Below are 18,755 nucleotides of genomic sequence, written 5' to 3' on the forward strand. Positions count from 1 at the left end.
TTAAATCTTTGTTATATTTAAGTGTATTTGGCTTAAAGAAATTGATTTATCAACTTAAAAATTTTGAGGTAATTAGTTTCCTCAAATTTTTTGAGTTAAATTAACTTATCTGGTTTTACAGTGCAGTTACCGGAAACATTTAGCTATTACAATTATTGCTGCACAAGGGGGTCACACCAGTTACTGAAAGCAAAGGTCCACATACTTTTGCCACTCATAGATATGTAATATCGGATCATTTCCCTCAATAAATAAATGACAAAGTATAATATTTTTGTCTCAATCGGTTCATTGTGTTCTCTTTATCTAGCCCACTTTTAGAAAATCTGATGATGTTTTAGGTCATATTTAAGCAGAAATGTAGAAATTTCAAATTCACAGTTTAGTATTGTACAAACAGCATTCTTAAGCAATATTCAGAGACTAAATTCGACTTTGAGCAGCAACTGACCAGAAACAATTTTACTCAGGCATTCTGGTCCATAAAACAACATTATCACCATTAGGTCCTAGTCTGCCTTGACTAAACATCTGTCTTTTTCACTTATGTATATAGGTTTGAGAATCTTGTATAGGACTACAGTCATTACACTGAAAATTGATTCATTCTTGCTTCCAACCAGGGGCTTGTGCCCAGTCTAACTATTGCCCATCAGTGGACTTCCTTTGCTTGGTCACAGCCCACTCAAGAAATTCACAGCGTTTCTATAAATAAATAAATAAATAAATAAATAAATACTGCACATAAAGTCAGAAGCTGTGGGAATTTAGGAGGGAATATGCTAAAGCAGAAAAAAGTGGAGGGGGGGGGGGGTGAATTACACTACAGGAGAAGCAGAAAAAAAAATCATATACAGTGTTCATAAGGAGGGAACTCCTTTAGTGAGACGCACACACACACACACACACACACACACACACAGAGAGAGAGAGAGAGAGAGACACTGAGAGAGACACACACAGAGAGAGACACAGAGAGAGAGACACAGAGCGAGAGAGACACACACACACACAGACACACACAGAGAGAGAGAGAGAGAGAGAGAGAGAGAGAGAGAGAGAGAGAGAATTTCCAGCTGATCACAGGAAAGCAGCAGTAGCAGCAGCACTCGGATCGGCTGCATCCTGGATCCTGCGGTAAGTAAAGTTTAAAGGCTCATAAATATATTTGTGTTGCACTTGCACGTTTTTTACTAAGCAAAATGCGCGTTCACACGTGCGCGCGACACGTCAGCGCGCAAATTACTATCAATATCTAAAAGGGAAAAAAGAAAGCAAGAAAGAAAAAGTCGGAAAGCCGGAGATGATTGACATTTATGATAATCTTGAGGAAAATCTCGAGTCTGTTGTGCTGGCAACCCTGCCATGCATGAGATGCAAAGAAAGTGTGCATGCAGTTTTCTCCACTCATTACTGCTGCTTCCTTTGTGAGGACGTGGCTCTTTTTTTTTTTTTTTTTTTTGCAGTTTTTCTCCCCCCCTCTCTTTGTATTAAAACATCTGGATTTGGAAAGAGTTGCAGGGTTGACTTGTTCCAATTAATAAGCCCCTGTGCACGTCCAAAAAGTTGCACAGAACAATCTTTCATAGATATGAAAACTTTTGTACTGAAGCTCACAAAACAAAATAAAAGGAAAAATTAATAAGCTATGTAGAGTAATGAGACAGCTGTTCTGGGCATGCGCGGTGGGAATTGTCCTCAGTAAATTTACTCGTGCACACTGTGGTTTGTGCACATTTCTATTCAGTCCTGCCAGATACTGGATTTAGAAGGACTAGTGTGGACTTTCATTAATAGGAATAAATCATGATGATTTATTAAAGGCACCCAATGTGAACAGAAAAGAAATGGATGCAGAAACAGAGGGATGGATCATAGAAGGATTAGAGTCAAATGTATCAGGAGGCAATGAAACCTGAGCCCTGAGTCAGTGCATTGTTCAACATTCCCAATAAGACATGTCCGTCAAGCCAAAGCGCAAAAAAAGGAAAAGAAGTTGACAGCATCTTTAATCATTGTAAAGGAGCCCAAAAATCTGCCATGCATGAAAAATGGTGGAGCGAGTCAGCCCAAAGACTCTGTTTAACATTCCTACAACTCAGTTAAACACGGCAGATTTCCTCTTTCACCCGCTTCATAATGTTGTGAAAGCCAAGGAAAGCCAAAGTCTGAACATGTGTCATAAAATTCCCAGCCAGAATTCCCAGGATACTGTAACTACACTATACTAACACAGGGTCATGAATATCAGTACACTGGCCGTCACAGATTTTAATGGGGGAGTTATAAGAGGGGAAAAAAACCCATATAATATGCTTTCTATTTACATGGAACATGTAGTGCATTACAGGTTATGAGGATATACTCTATACATGCCTGTCACCAAGAAAACATTTGCGATTAAGGTCCTAAAAGTTAACAAAAGTTTTGTAAGGAGGACAGAATACTTCTGTATACTTTAGAAGTATTTCATGAATAAGATCCAGAGTGACTAGTCAGGCAACCCATCTGTACCAAATCTTGAGTGTTCGGAGATGCTTTTCTGCTCACCGTGATTGTAAAAAGTGGTTATTTGAGTTACTATAGCCGTTCTGTCAGCTCAAACCAGTCCGGCCATTCTCCTCTGACCTCTCTCATCTGCCCTTTCTCATCAAGGCATTTCTGCAATGAAAACTGCAGCTCACTGGATGTTTTTTGTTTTTCGCACCATGCTTTGTAAAACTCTAGAGACTGTTTTGCATGAAAACACGAGATCAGCATTAACTAAAGCTCTTAAGTAGAAAGTATGCTTCACTTTTTACGCATACGATAGGAACAGCGTACAGTACGCGTGACACAAATTTCGTCATCAGCAGAGTACACACGCTGCCCGATTTACGCATTTAATTCTTTTGCACTATTTAGTTGTTCCACAAGGTGGCAACATTGACCCAGGGCTGTTGATCATCAAGGTAGTTGAAGAAAAAACTGAATAAATGGAAGAGATGGAGTGCAGGTTAGAAAGTACCTGCATTTGTATAATTCTAGCCTTTAATTGCATAAGGATTTGTATATTGCTGCTAATCGTGGTGAGAGATTGCCCATGCATTGTTCTTCGTATTGTTGTGATTCTTCTTCATTGTTGTCCTTCACACCAAAAGACCTGCTTTACTGCTCTGTACTGACTCTGGGCCAGGAGGGGTAGTGCAAGTATATGCGCATTCGTCGACTGCCTGCATACACGTACATGCCAAATGGCGTATACTTTGAAAGGCTATCTGTATGACTGTGCATAAGCTACCATACGTGAAAAAAAAACGAAGTATACCAGAGCTTTTAATCTGTATCTGCATGATATTATGCATTGTGCTGCTGCCACATTTGGCTGAGCTTTCAACACAAAAACAGATAGCTTGTTCTTGACCTTCACAATTAATTTAATGGTTATAATAATTGTTAACAAGCAGTTAAATATATAATTAAGTGCAATCATGGCTATAATAAAAAAGAATTTTCAGCTGGAATTTGCTCCGGGAAAGGACACATTATTATACTTGGGTCATTGATCTTTTTTTGTTGCTGTGAAGATTGATGGCATCATCAAACTTCTTTTAAGACTTGGCAGTAGACAGAGATTACAATTTACAGGATTGCAGATTAGAATATAAAGACAGCAAACATGCACTCAAATTCACACAGAATTGGTTGTGGGGCAAAAGCTGTCTCAGTCTCCTGATTTGAACCCTTGAACCCCCAGTCCACATCTGCAAAAAAAAAAAAAAAGACAAATATAAATGAGTTGAAATGTTTGGCAAGGAAATGTTCTCTAACCTTGTTAGAATATCACAGGAAGAGGCTCTGTGATGTTATTCTCTTCAGATGGAAGTGTCTGCAAATATTAATTTTGGAGGTGCCAATAATTTTCAAGTTCTTATAATTCTTATAATTGTAATAAAAATAAATAAATAAATAAATAAATAACAAAAACAAACAAACATTGAGTTAAAATAAAACTATACAGCATCCCCATGTGCTCAATCTCAAAACATTATCGAAAGAATGTGCTATTTCATATATTTATTTTTGCTTATTTTTTATGAAGGGTGCCAACAATTATATGAGCCTGTAAAATGCTGAGAACAGGTTACACTGATGAGATGTATTTGGGATCAGCAACATAAATGAATGTGTCTCGCACACAATCTAGGTGTTAATTCTTAGCTACTTAACTGTTTACTGCATGATGTTGCCATATGACAACAATTCATTTATCTCCAATTTTTTTGATACAAAACTACTATTTACCTATGTAACTGGGGAAAAAGGTGGGCTTTAACTTTGACATAAGAAATCCCATGTCACATGACCAGGAAGTGCTGTTTGCACGTACTTTTCTGCAATCACATGGCATGGTGAAGGTCATCATCGGTGGGCTCTCAAAATTTGATTCATTTTTCAGTATTTAGGCAAAACTACTTAAATGGAAAAAATTAAACACTATCTGAAATAAGTTAACATTTATTTTGTCATTTAAGCAAGTTTATATATTTTGAGGATGTTGTTAAATGATGAAATGTAATTGTTGCCATATGGCAACAACAGGCGATAATGGAACTGTGGTATGTGCATTCATGAATTCAAGCAGACCTACATAGCAAAAAATACACTAGACTTCTCTAATAGTATATTTACATTATTTTGCATTCAGAGTAAGAAAAACGGTTGTAGCTTCAGACATTTTGCATTTGCACTGTAGTTTCAAGAAAAAAAAATAAAAAATTCAAGCAAAAGAATTAAAAAGATATGTCACCCAAAACATTTTTTGGATGTAATTTTTGCATGTATTTTGAGTGAGTAAATCCACCGACATCATTTTTACAGCTGTAAAAAAAAAACATTTGACATTTTTTCAATGAAGACGTAATATTTCATGAAGTAGAGGGTTAACCTACCCACTGGATACACAGAACCAACACTATATGTTCATGCATTCCTTCTCTGACATGTAATCTTGATACTAAATGGATGCCAAGCAGGACGACATTATACCTGCATCTATATCAGAGGTTCCAACATTGCTAACAAGATAATTCCAGCAGGCAGGGAGACAAAACTGAATTAAAAGACTTCATAATTGCGTCTTGGCAGGTAGTAAACATGAGCTTTGAGGAGCTTGTGAGACTGTAATGTCTTTTGACAAGGGCAGAAATAGAGGTCGAGCTTTTGGCAACTGCAATAAACATAAGAAAGCACAAGAGCAAGAAAAATAGGCAGGAGAAAATGCAAGGACTTCATTTACTATTTTGCAGGTAGTAAATAAGAGCATTTTGTGGAGCTTGTGAATGCATGATGCATGATGATGGCACTGATACTGAAGGGCTACATAATGAAGGGGTTAACTAATTTTAAAAGTAATACTATGCACCTGCATACACCATCCTGAAGCTTTACGTAACGTCTATGAGCTAAAGGTAGGGTGGATATAAACATAATATAGTGCAGCGACAGATGTACGCTGCAAGGGTTTCTGTGGAGGAGGGGTTGAAGGGGAGGTGCTCAGGAAACAAGCAAAATACAGCCAAAATCAACAAAGCCCACAGGGCCAAGTTCTGCACCACCTCCCACATCTCCGTCTCTCATCTTTGTATCTAGCTCTCTCACTCTCTCGCTCGTCTCCTTCTCTTTCCAATGTTTATTGCTATGCCAAGAGCTTGACCTCTATTTCTGCCCTTGTCAAAAGACATCACAGTCTCATTTCAATGGTTTTTTTTCCCCTCCGCCTCACTTTCTGGGCTTTGTTAAATCACCAGCACTGACCAGGTGTCCTTGGGGCCCGCTCAGCATGAGAAAACACTGTTTATGGCAGAATGGCTATCACAATAAATGCAGTCACTTAACAAACACTATCATTTTCTTCCATGCAGTATGTAACTCATTTCTGCCTGACACCTGCAGAATGGGTTTACAAACCGGCTGTGGAAATGAATTAAATTTTATTTCAAATGAATGGTTCCGTGTTGATTTATGTTATACATTCAAACTATTATTATTATTATTTTTTAGGTGAAATGTCTTCAATTGTTGTAGGATTTTGTTTAATTCGATGCAAACGAACTTGTAAGTACACTATCCATGCCTTAAAGGAAACCTTCACCCTGAAACACATCCAATTGGGGTTGTACTGAAATAATTGTAATTCGTTTAGCTACTGTATTTTGGTGCTAATTTGTTGGTTGCTGGTGTGTTTTGTTATTCCAGTGAAAGCTTAGAGGTTAACTTGAGAGAAGTTATCTGCTGCGCTGATATCCATTGTTAGTGCAGTTACCAAAGGAGAAAAATCTCAAACATAAGGGTTTAATGGTCAGGTTTCACTGTTAAATCCTACTTAGAACATAGAAATATTAGAGACGTAAACACTGTGAAGCAGTTGTGCCGAGACTGAGCTAGGCCAGTTAGTGATGATTCTGACAGCGATATTTGCATGAAAGTTGAAGCTTTGGGACCTTATCAGAGTGCAGAGATGAGGAGGTGAGAGAGCTGGACAGACTAAAGGATTAAAGTGTCGCTGCATCATTCTCTTTAGGTAGAGATGAAGCGAGAGCTAATTCCCTAATACCCATTATGACTTCTGGCATTGTTTCTTCTATGTATTTAATGCATTTCTGTACATCCTTCAGGCGCACAGTGGCTTAGTGGTTAGCACATTCGCCTCACACCTCCAGGGCCGGTGGTTAGATTCCCACCATGGCCCTGTGTGTGTGGAGTTTGCATGCTCCGGGTACTCCGGTTTCCTCCCCCAGTCCAAAGACATGCATGGTAGGTTGATTGGCATGTCCAAAGTGTCCGTAGTGTATGAATGGGTGTGTGAATGTGTATGTGAGTGTGCCCTGTGATGGATTGGCACCCTGCCCAGGGTGTACACTGCCTTGTGCCCGATGCTCCCTGGGATAGACTCCAGGTTTCACCGTGACCCTGAAAAGGATAAGCGGTATAGAAGATGGATGGATGGATGGATGTACACCCTTCGCAGATCTGTCCATACTGGAACTATTAAAGTCAATTCTGTTATTAGACCGAGCCTGATTTATTTGTGGCAACCCATTCCTAATGAATGCATCTACAATAATTATGCTAAGCCACGGCCAAAATTTTTCCATTACTCTGTAATTTCTGTCCCTGTTCAGTATATAGATATATTTATTTATATATAAATAAATATATATAAATATATCCCTGTCTGTCTCTCTCTCTCTCTCTCTCTCTCTCTCTGACTCTTGTCTTCAGGTGTGGTCATGTCTGGATTCTTTCTACCTGTGCTGTTGCTCCTCCCCCTGGTGGCCTCTGTCCCCTCCCCCTCCAGGTCACCACCCAAATACTGCCGCAGGTGCTGCGATCACCTGGATCCGCCCCTCAGCAACTCACCCCGTCCCGTGGCCTATCAAACACCAGAGGTTCGCACGTTCATTAACATGACCATTCTCAAAGGTAAGGGCTAAAACTGCATACACACATTGAAAATCTGTATGTATTTTTCCCCTCAGTTATATTTTGCTAGCATACAGGTTTAGCTCCTTCTCAAGATCCTTCAGACATCATACTTCATACACCTCCAGTCAAGAGTTTATTGTTTCTTATATTTTATTACAGATGAATATTTAATAGTGTCACAGAATTTAAAAAAAAGGTGATAAAATAATAGAAAAACTGCTCCATTGAAAACCTCATTCTTTGTAATTAAGGACTTTATTTTTCTCTAGGTGCTCTCAAATCTGGCGTGGCATGAAGCGCAGCATGAAGCTTCATTAAAGGCGTGAACTTGGGGGAAAACTATTAATTCTATAGTGTTAGTATCAACTGTGATTGTGCAGTGTGCTAATATTAGAGTGATCAGCATCCAGGTTTTTTCCAATTATATCTATATTGTTTGCATAAAATAAAATAAACAGCATTTTGAAATGTAAGTGAGCACAGTGCAAGTTTAACCCAAAAGGTGTTGAAAATATATATATATATATGTATTTATTATATTAGTTGGAATGAATACAAATACAGATACAAACAATAGGTGGAGTATTCTGGTTTTTTTTTTTTAAAGAAAACTACAGACTACAGGTATGTGTGTCAAAAATGTGATCCTGCAAGATGAAGCAGTAATCATTTTCGTCATTTTTAAATGATCGTTCTCCATTGTTATTCAAATGAAATCTTCTCAGAATATCATACAGCCATTATAATCATCTGCCACTTAAAGTGTGTCCCAGCTTTAGACTAGGTACTGAAAGCATGTCCAGTGATTTTTCTGATCTTTCTGGAATGTAGCAAACTGAAAGAAATCTAACAAAATATTATTGGATAGCAAGGGTGTGAGTTGAGGGTGTAGGGAATGAGTTGAGGGTGTAAGGGTGTGAGTTGAGGGTGTAGGGAATGAGTTGAGGGTGTAAGGGTGTGAGTTGAGGGTGTAGGGAATGAGTTGAGGGTGTAAGGGTGTGAGTTGAGGGTGTAGGGAATGAGTTGAGATTGTAAGGGTGTGAGTTGAGGGTGTAAGGGAATGAGTTGAGGTTGTAGGGAATGAGTTGAGGGTGTAAGGGCGTGAGTTGAGGGTGTAGGGAATGAGTTTAGGGTGTAAGGGTGTGAGTTGAGGGTGTAGGGAATGAGTTGAGGGTGTAGAGTGTTTTCAGGCAGCAATATGTTTGAGTGTGGTCAGCTGTAGCCTAAATAACAGTTTCTTGATTTAGGAAAGACACTGTTGCTTTGAAACATTGATAGATTTCTTACTTAATCACATTAGACAGAAAATAGAAAGTTTTCCAGTAAGGTCCACAGATCATCTGGTTCAGATCATGCTCTGCAAATTGCTATTTGCTGTTAGAATTTGTGAACACTGTTTTCCAGTGTTTCCAGAGCATAGTGGTAGGGTTAGCACAAATATATATTTTTTTTTTATTAAGAAAAATAAAAATAACTAAAACAGTTTGTATAGACCATGCCCACTTCTGGTTTTAATCTAAATATGAAACCAGATAATAATAATTTGAGCACTAAAGAGAGACAGATAATGGCCCTGTGTTACACCCCTTATTTGTTTGTTTGTTAAGCCATTATTAATGGCTCTATTTTAACACATGAACAGACACTTCTGCTCTGTCTGTCACCCACCCACTCACTCACTCACCCACTCACTCACTCACTCACTCACTCACCCACTCATTCACCCACTCACACCCACCCACTCAACCACCCACTCACCCACTCAACCACCCACTCACATACACTGTTCTGTGTTCTGTCTTTAGTCTTACATTAAACAGGCGTCCTATCGGTGTTTCTGGGATCAGAGAGGAATAGAAGTCCTATATCATATGTAACCCAGCGATGACCCTAAACACTAGCCACACCCACTAACATGCCTACTTTCCCTTATCTCTCTCTCTCTCCCACACATGCTGTCATAGCTTTTCTCTGTCTGACTCAGTGTCTAATAAACAGAAACTCAAACCAACCCTTGAGTTCTGGAAAATGGTATAGACCACAGCTCTCTTCTCTCTTCCGTTTTCTTAATAAGAAAAACCGAGCCGACTAAGTAGAAGTCATCCTGAGACGCAACAGCAGGCTCTAGAGGCATACAGACCTGGCAGGAAACTTGCCTATGTGGCAGTAAACTACAAGCGGGAACATGTGTGTTGTGTTTGTCTGCGTTCTGAGATTACAGCCCTGAGAATACTCAGCTTCTTGCAGACCGCCTGTGATTACTCAGAGCTCAGTAAAAGCTGTTCTGGTGGATTCATTGGAGCAGCCATGAATGGGAACAGTAACAGCATGTGGTTAGATGACGTGCAGATCAACTTTATTGTGAAATAGTGCTTGTGAAATTCAGGATCCATATCCAGCACTCAAAACCTTATATACACTATACACAATACGTTTATCATTTCTCATGGCTTTTCACATCAGGATAGGGAGGTCCTGGTAAGTGAGATGAAAATTACCATAATACTCTGTGGCTATTGGACATGGTGTGTTAAGCATGACTTGGCTGGATTTTACTTAGATGGATTATTGCTGCCTAACAGCTGTAGGGTTCCAAGTGCATAATCTGAACCGTGTGGTGTTAGGAGTCACTCACTCACTTGCTCACTCATCCACCCATTGCCTTGCTCACTGCTATCCTTGCTTACTTACTCAGTTTTGCTATCACTCATTCAGTCATTCATTTACTGACTCCCTAGTTTTAATACTCACTCATTCACTAATACACACTTTAAATTTCCATGCCTCCATCCTTTTATCCATTCATTTGTTCCTGTCTCACAGGAGATAAAGGCGATCGAGGTGAGAGAGGTACTCCGGGTAAGGCAGGAGCAGAAGGTCCTCCAGGTCCCAGAGGCACCATTGGCCTTAAAGGCAGCAAAGGGCAGGCTGGGGCTCCAGGAGACCCCTGCAAGACACAGCACTCGTCTTTCTCGGTGGGCCGCAGGAAGGCCCTCCACAGCGACGACTATTACCAGGCACTGCTTTTTGACACCGTCTTCGTCAACCGTGACGAACACTTCAACATGTTTAAAGGCAAGTTCTACTGTTATGTACCGGGTATTTACTTCTTCAACATCAACATCCACACGTGGAACTTCAAGGAGACCTATCTGCACCTGATGCAGAATGAACAGGAGCAGGTGATCCTGTATGCGCAACCCAGTGACCGCTCAATCATGCAGAGCCAGAGCGTCATGCTTTCTCTTGAGCTTAACGATGAAGTCTGGGTGCGCCTCTTCAAGCGCGAGCGTGAGAATGCCATTTACAGCGATGACGTTGACGTCTACATCACCTTCAATGGCTACCTGGTGGTTCCTGCCGTATAGAAATGGCGTCGCATGGATGGTTTCCCAATACTGAGAGAGGGAATTATGGATTAAGGCTTCTCTCAGGGAAAGCATGTGCCAATGGAGTTCTCTGAAGAGGAAGGAAGCAGTGCTAATTTAATAATAACAATGCATTAGGTACATTTAGCTGACAGATGATTAACATATTGGTGCTAAAAATAGCTGACTCGCTAACAATTTGATTTGGTACCTTTGGTACCCTTTTAACCCTTTAGTTTTTTGATGTGTTAAATATGATTAATTTGGCTGCAGAGCAGCTTCATTAACTTATCAATGGGCAATACTATGCAGAATATCTTTTAAATCTTCTCAGAAACTTCTTCTGAGCACAGCATTGCACATTGTGAAAGGAAATCAGGTCACCTGTACTGTATCTGTCCTTCCAAAAAAAACAAAAAAAACCTCACTTCCTGAAAGAGGGTTGACTGGAAAATACTCCAGACTTACATAAGCATTTGGCTTGGATCATCGTCTTTACTTTTTTACCATGTTTCTGGAACCAGCCTGGTCTGAGTAAGAGCTTATGTTTGTTGAGGTCTTAGCTTATACCAGCTGGACAGGCTTTTTGAGTGACATTAACACCTTATCCAGAGTGACAGGAGTGAAGGCGCAGCAACAGTAATACCTAGGCAGGAACCAAAAACTCCATCCATCCTGCTAACTTTCAAAAACGCAATGAAAAAAAATCAATCCATTTTCGGGGTCATAAGCAATCCAATTTTCTTTTTAGCATAAATGCATAAATGAGGGATTAGATAGTTGGCATGTGGTAAAGGATGAATACATTATGAAGATATATGGTTAGATGAGATATATCAACTTATCCCATTCCCTTTAAAAAACTGTGTGTACACTGTTGGTGTAATGACATACGATTGGATTTCAGTTATATATTCGCTGGTATAAATGACCAGTGGCCTGCAATGTCAGTCAGCTAGCTATTTATCAATAACTATAACAATTATGTTTGCGGTCTTTTGGTGCATTATCACAGGTTTTCCAATGTAGGTCCTAGCTAAAGCCTTGTATCCATTTAATTGGTTTTTAAAGGAAAAAGTCATTAAATTAACTCTCTTTAATTAGATGTTGATGTTAGGAGACTTAAATAGTGTATAAATCAGAAAAATACTATTACCCTTGCATCTGTACTAAGTCAGTAATATTATTACAATTTTGGTCCAAAGTGGTTTAAATATCCCGGTATTGGCAGCTATTGATTGTCACTCCTCTTTCTGCACTCATATCAGCTTAGGCATTTTTATGATGACCATGAAAATAGCAATTGTGCAAGAACAAGAAAATTTGGCTGATGCCCAACCAAATTAGCATTACGGATGTGATACACCACTTGCCCTTGTACAAAAAATGAATCCTGAAAGCTTTTATACCCGCTCTGTGTGTTAAGATAATGCAGCCTGATGGATTCATTTTAACATGATTTAGCACTTAAGTATGACAAAAGGAGGTTTTATGGTAAAATGGCCAAAAAAGAATAGGCAACTGGCAATCAATTTGAAACAGTCTTGCACAGTAAATATGCTTTTCTGACTCATGTGTAAATGCACCCCATTACTCATGATAGCATTGTGTAAAGCTCATGTCACATTGTGGATTGCGAGGATGGAGGATGGTACGGCATGAACTAAGGGTCAGCAGAACGTCGAGGAAATAAACAGAATAGTGTAAAAGTGTCTAAACTGAGCTGTCTTAATACTGTATCACTCATTTTGATTGGAGCTGAAAGAAAAGAGGCCACCCATCTGTCTCTGGAAGGAAACCCAGCTGCATTAGACCTGCTATGTTTATAGACACCAGAAACAGGAAACCAGACCAGCTATCTGTAATCACAACCAGAGTCAAGTCAGTGAGAGAGAGAGAGAGTAATGAAGGACATTGGGGTGGGTCCTTGCTCGAAATAAATCACACATCACTTGTTTTTTTTTTGTTTTTTTAACACTACATAATAAAGCAGCCTGCTGTCAGAACCAATATTAGTCACTAATACAGCCATACAGCCAAGAACAGTTGGTAGAGGCCAAAAAAGTGTGTAGGTTGGAATTATTTTTGCTGTTAAAGACATTTTTAACATCTAAAATGGCTAGTTCTGGACAGAGAAGACCACTCTTGGCTGGTGCAGACTTAATTCAACACAGATGTTATTTTACAGTATAAACAATTAAACAAAGGGCTACAAGAAGGTCACGGTGAGACAGAGTCTACAGAAAACTCCAAACATTTGGATCTTCTTAAATTTTCCCCACTGTATAAATGTGGTTTTAATTGTATTGAGGAGGTTTACAGTGTTTGTTGATTTTGGATCGGTTTTCTGCATGTATGTGTGCGAGTCTGGGTTTTGTTTAGTCTTGATTTCCAGGTTGTTTTGCAGCTGTAACCTCAAACTCAGGCCTTTGACAACTATAGATATAGCAAGTCTCTGACTGAAACACTATTGAGTTCCTGTGTTTGTCTCAGGCACTGCCATGTGACACAGTTATATTCGTTTCACAGTGCAACTAGAAAAATCTTCTACCATCAAAAACCTTAACCACAACAAGGCCTCAGAGTGAGGCTAGTATTGGCTGGAGTTAGGGCATCACAAGAAAATCCAAATTACATGATTTTAGGTGATCCTACAATCAAAAACCTGACTCTGGGTGAGGTTAGTGTTAGCTTGAGTGAGGATATAACAAGAAAATCCATCATATGAGATTTTCAGGTGATCCGACAATCTGAGCAAGGCAAGCATTGTCTGGAATCTGTATATTACAAGAAAATCCTTCTTCAGGTGAGAATGCTGTCAAAAACATGCGTCAAAGTAAGGCTAGTATTTTCTGTAGTTAGCATATTACAACAAATTCCATGTTCAGGTCATTTTATCATCAAAACTTGCCTCAGAGTGAGGCTAGTATTCGCATATAATTTATGAGATTTCCAGGTGATTTTGCTATCAAAACTGACCCGGAATGTGGCTAGTTTTGGCTGAAGTTAGCATATCACAAGAAGGTTAATATAAGATTTTCAGGTGATTTTACCATTTGATTCAGAATAATTGCTAATAATTGGCTATGGTTAGTATATGACAAGAAAATAAATTTCATTAGATTTTCAGGTGATCCTATTATCCATGAAAATTGACTCAGGGTAAGGCCAGTATTTTCTGCAGTTAGTATATTACAAGAAGATCCATTTCAAATAATAATACTATTAAAACATGTCTCAGAGCGAAGTTTGTATCAGCTGGAGTTAGCACAAGAATGTTCATTTATGAGATTTTCAGTTGATCCTAACATAAACAACAACAACAACAACAACAACAACAACCTGGCTCTAAGTGGGATTAGCACTGGACTTCTCAAATAACACAAAAGTCAATTTATGATATTTTCAAGAGATCCTGCAATCAAAAACCTGAGTCAGAGCGAGGCTAGTATTTTCTGGAGTTAGTATATTAACAGAACACCCATTTTCAGGTTACAGTACTATCAAAAACATGCCTTAGCTTCCATTACTGTATGAGAAGAAAGATTATTTATGAGATTTTTAGGTGTTTTTGCCATTGAAAAACTGACTCAGATTAAGGCTAGCATTGTCTGGAGTTGATATATTACAAGAATTTTTTTTAGGTGATCATACTATCAAAAACATGATATGGGGTGAGGCTGGTTGTTAATTGGATCAAACATTTGACAGGGAGACATTACAATGCTAACATTAAAGTAAGCTGTTACATCCGAATACAGTTTAGCAAACATGGCTCATATACTTTAACCTTCCCAGCAGAGTTTCTAGCTCCACCAAAATCTGCTCCATTCTACAGCTAATCCAGATGTTACCATGGACGTTCAGATGACTGGAATTAAACAAGGCAAAGGTCTAATGTCAACCTTGGAGAACTTAACACAGAAGGCATGAAGTTGTTTATATTTCTGACCCAATGGTTTGACTTGTCTTTAAAAGTAATTTTTTAAATTAAGGTAATATTTTTTTACGACCTTCTATCAGGAACTGAGAGTGTCATAACAGCTTGCCTGTCACACCGAGCCTTTCCATACTGCGTTTCACACTTGAGCAAATTACATATGTCAGCCGTTGAAATTACATCATGTTTGCAATTACAAAAAATTTGTTCAAGCTGGGACATAAACACCTGGTGTTCTCCAGGTGTTTCTGATGCTGGGCCTGAAATTGGTGCTGTATTATAAAGGTGCTGAATTATAGGTTTACTGGCAAAAGTGCACTTTTTTTGTATACATGAATATAAATATTGCTTGTATTATGTAAATATTTTTTTTATGTACCAAATATCACTATTAAATTCTGCAGCAAAGTGACTCTGGGTCAGCTTCTGTGGTTTTTACCAGGATAGTATAAAATAGCGTGTTACAGCTCTGCTAACATCCTGTAGGCTCATTCTTGTTAGCACATCCATCTGTGCCTTCTTATTGTGTCTTGCCATAAAAATTCTTTGGCAGGCTGTGTACCCTCAACGTCCTCCAAACATTGGTCAGGCTTCACTTTATCCTCTGCCATGAGTGTGTGCAGCCTGGTCTGTGATTACAGAGAGAGGGAGGGAGAAAGAGAGAGCGAGAGAGACTCCACCCTGCCCACTAATGGAGGCAGAAAAAGAATAAACCCAGACTAGAGAGTGCACACTACAGACATCTCATCTCTTCCTCTGTAATCAAGCTCCTGTTCCCATGGTGTTTCTTCCGCTCCTTTTTATTTCCCTCCTTTTTATCTCTTGTCTCCAAATTCCTCACCTTACCTTTCATCTCCTCTAATTAATCTTCGGTTTCTCATCATCTCTCCTCTAGCACCTTTCTGTTATTATTTGGTACTTCTTCAACCTCCCTTCTTCTGTAATAATAGTGCTCTACTATTATGTAATTAATCTGCACCAGTGTTAAAGTTTAGACTTTTTAAAAAAATTTTTTTTAAATGTACGTAATTTCAGTAATTTAATTCGTATATTGCATGAAAATGCACAAAAGTAAGTACTTTATCTGGTTTAATGACTAATAACCTGATTCATGGGCTATTTACATACATTAAATATTGCATAATCTCTTGAACACTATTCTTATTCCTTATAACATGGTACTGTTGAATTCTCAAGTCTGATTGGTCCAAGGTTGCTGATCGATTTTCTATAACTCACTAAAGTGAGAATGCTCGGACTGAATCAAACGTGTTATGTTTAGAAATAACCCGCTCTCAGGGAGCAGCCTGAGAAAGATTTTACGTTTTTTCCCCATATATTGGACAATAATTCTTCAGTGTTCACTAAAAATCTCAGAAAACATCAGAAGAAAGTACCAGAAGCCACCAATTATATATACTCTCATCAGAATCTATGAATGTGCTAACTGAAAACTAAAAATCCTGCAACGCCCATCCATAACCTCAGTAGACTGGTTTGTCTGCATGCCCTGCATTTGCATAGTGGAAGATGACTGGATATTTTATGATGCCATACTATTACATTCCTAGCACATATTCAATACTAACATTTTACAATGGGATTTTCAATCTTCTCAATCCTCATTTCTTAAAAGAATGCGTTTTGTGCCTGTGCTAGTAATATCTGAAAGAAATGTTTCATAAAAGCATGTTTTTAAAAATCTGAGGCGACTTGAATGCACTCACTGTTTCTATAGTAACAGCTAATTCACATGGACTTGTTTGACGGATGCTCTGCATAATTCAAGGAGAATAATAAACAGAGATTTTAAACAGTTTTTGTTACTTAAAGAGAAATGTATTGTCGTTTATATTGTGAACCTTTCTGTAAGGAGATATTTATTTAACAATTATAGAAGGAGTCTCCAGTGTGAGTAATGTTTCTGCCATGGAAGATTCTTCATTTTTTTGGTAACAGGATGTATTTTTTCCTTAAAGAGTGCGAGAAAAAAAGTGAGGCTTGTGATGGACTGGATGTTTATAGCTGCTATAACATAAGTGATAACAGGAACTAACTTGTTTTGTTGTCTTTCAACAAACATTGAATGTTACTACCAATTGCTGTGGTGGAAGAGGAATAAAACACTTCAGATCATGGTGTTACTGGAAAATAATTGTTGGGTTTTTTTTTTTTAATTGAGTGGAATCAGTATTTCCAGTTGATTATTTTTCTATAACAGCAGCACACCCCAAAAGCATTTTATATTTCTTACATAAGTACTATGAATTATTCGTTGAAATTAATAGGGAAACTATGTGGTTACAGGAGTCTTGAACTTTCCCAACAAAGTATGTGTTTAACAGATATGGACTTTTGTGTAAATGTAAAATATTTTCCACACTCACTTTCTTTCTTTTCTGTAATTAATCTCCTGTCTTCTCCCCTGGAATGAATCTGTACCTCATCTCCTCTCCTTTCTACTACCATCCCCTGTAATTAACCTACCCCTCATCTCCTCTTTTCTCTTCTCCCCTTCCCCTCCTCTGTAACTAATCTGCAGATCTTCTCCCATCTTCCTCTCATCTGTATTTATTCTGCACATTCTCTCCTCTGCTTTCATCTGTCCCTGTGTAATTAATCTGCACATCCTCTTCTTTCCTCCCTTCCCCACCTCTTCTCTTCCCATAGCCATTGTTCATACTTATCCTGTCTCAGCCTTTATTCATTGCACTAAAGGATCCACTGGATCCCCCCCCCCCCCCCCATTATTGTTTCTAGTTAGCTGCCAGCAGAGTCTTGGCTTTGTTTTAGCCTCTTTATGAACTGCTGTTACACTATCAGATAGGGCTGGGCGAGTGTAATATCATTCTCTACCCCTACCCTAGCAGAGATATTCTATCAGGAGACACTCACAGATGAGCAGAGAATATGCTACAGTTATCTGATCTGACCAGCTTTGGTTGCAACACTAAAGTGAGGATGCTCGGACTGAATCAGACGTGTTATGGTTAGAAATAACCTGCTGAGAAAGATTTTCATTTTTCCCCATATATTGAATAATAATTCCTTGAACCCCCCCCCCCAAACCCCCCCACCACCCCACACACACACAAAAATCTCATAAAACATCAGAAGAAAGTAGCAGAAGCCACCAAATATTTTTATTCTAATCAAGAAATCCAGAATCTATAAGTATGCTAGTTAAGAAAAAAAAGAAAAAAAAATTCCCAAAACCTATATGGTAGACCTCAGTAGACTTGTTTGTTTGCATGCCCAGCATTTGCATAGTGGAAGATGATTGGCTCTTATATTTTATGATGCGATAATACTACATTCCTAGCACATATTCAATACTAACATTTTCCAATGGCATTTACATTTCTTCTCAATCCTGGTTTCTTAAAAGAATGTAGCAAAGTTTGCGTTTTTGTCTGTTCACTCAAAGTAATATCTCTGAAAGAAACGTTTTTTTAAAGTCTGAAGCGACTTTAAAGGAGCTGTTTGTCATTTTTAGGTCCGTTTGCTCAGAGTTAAAATGCAAAATATTGACAAGATTTCAACTTTCCGAAAAAGTAGCTTGGCTGAGCCGCTCTTTTAAAGAATGGGGCGGGGCTAATTTCTGGGCCAGAAAATTTTAGCCAGAAACCTGAAGTGTAAAAACGATCCAGATTTATTTATAACACGATGACAGTGCAAATCATATAGGCATACTTGGAATTGAATCAAATTATTACATGTCCAAAAACACGTTTGAACATTATATATTGCATCAAGATGAAGTGCTACAGTGCTGACTCAATGTAAATTGAGTGAAACATGCTTGTTTTCCTCACAAAACTGATGACAAATGTGTTGAATTTACAGGAATAATTTCCACACACATGCAGTACAGACTGTGCTGTCTCATTACTAGGATAATCAGTATGCTTGGTATTGGGACATCGTGTGAAAATGATCAAAGGAGCTAAAGGACGTCAGAGAAAGATGCCGCATCCTAA

General features: G+C 38.6%; 1 protein-coding gene across 1 annotated transcript; it reads left to right on the top strand.

Moving 5' to 3' along the window:
* The first annotated feature begins 828 nt into the window (after window positions 1–828).
* Window positions 829–15,187, top strand: c1qtnf6b (C1q and TNF related 6b). The gene is made up of 3 exons (XM_053638987.1): window positions 829–1,137; window positions 7,264–7,464; window positions 10,291–15,187. The coding sequence occupies exons 2-3, from the start codon at window positions 7,272–7,274 to the stop codon at window positions 10,833–10,835; spliced, it is 738 nt and encodes a 245-aa protein (XP_053494962.1). The 5' UTR covers window positions 829–1,137; window positions 7,264–7,271; the 3' UTR covers window positions 10,836–15,187.
* Window positions 15,188–18,755: the final 3,568 nt, after the last annotated feature.

This window comes from Ictalurus furcatus, chromosome 12 (assembly GCF_023375685.1).
Source record: "Ictalurus furcatus strain D&B chromosome 12, Billie_1.0, whole genome shotgun sequence".
Classification (NCBI taxonomy): Eukaryota; Metazoa; Chordata; class Actinopteri; order Siluriformes; family Ictaluridae; genus Ictalurus; species Ictalurus furcatus.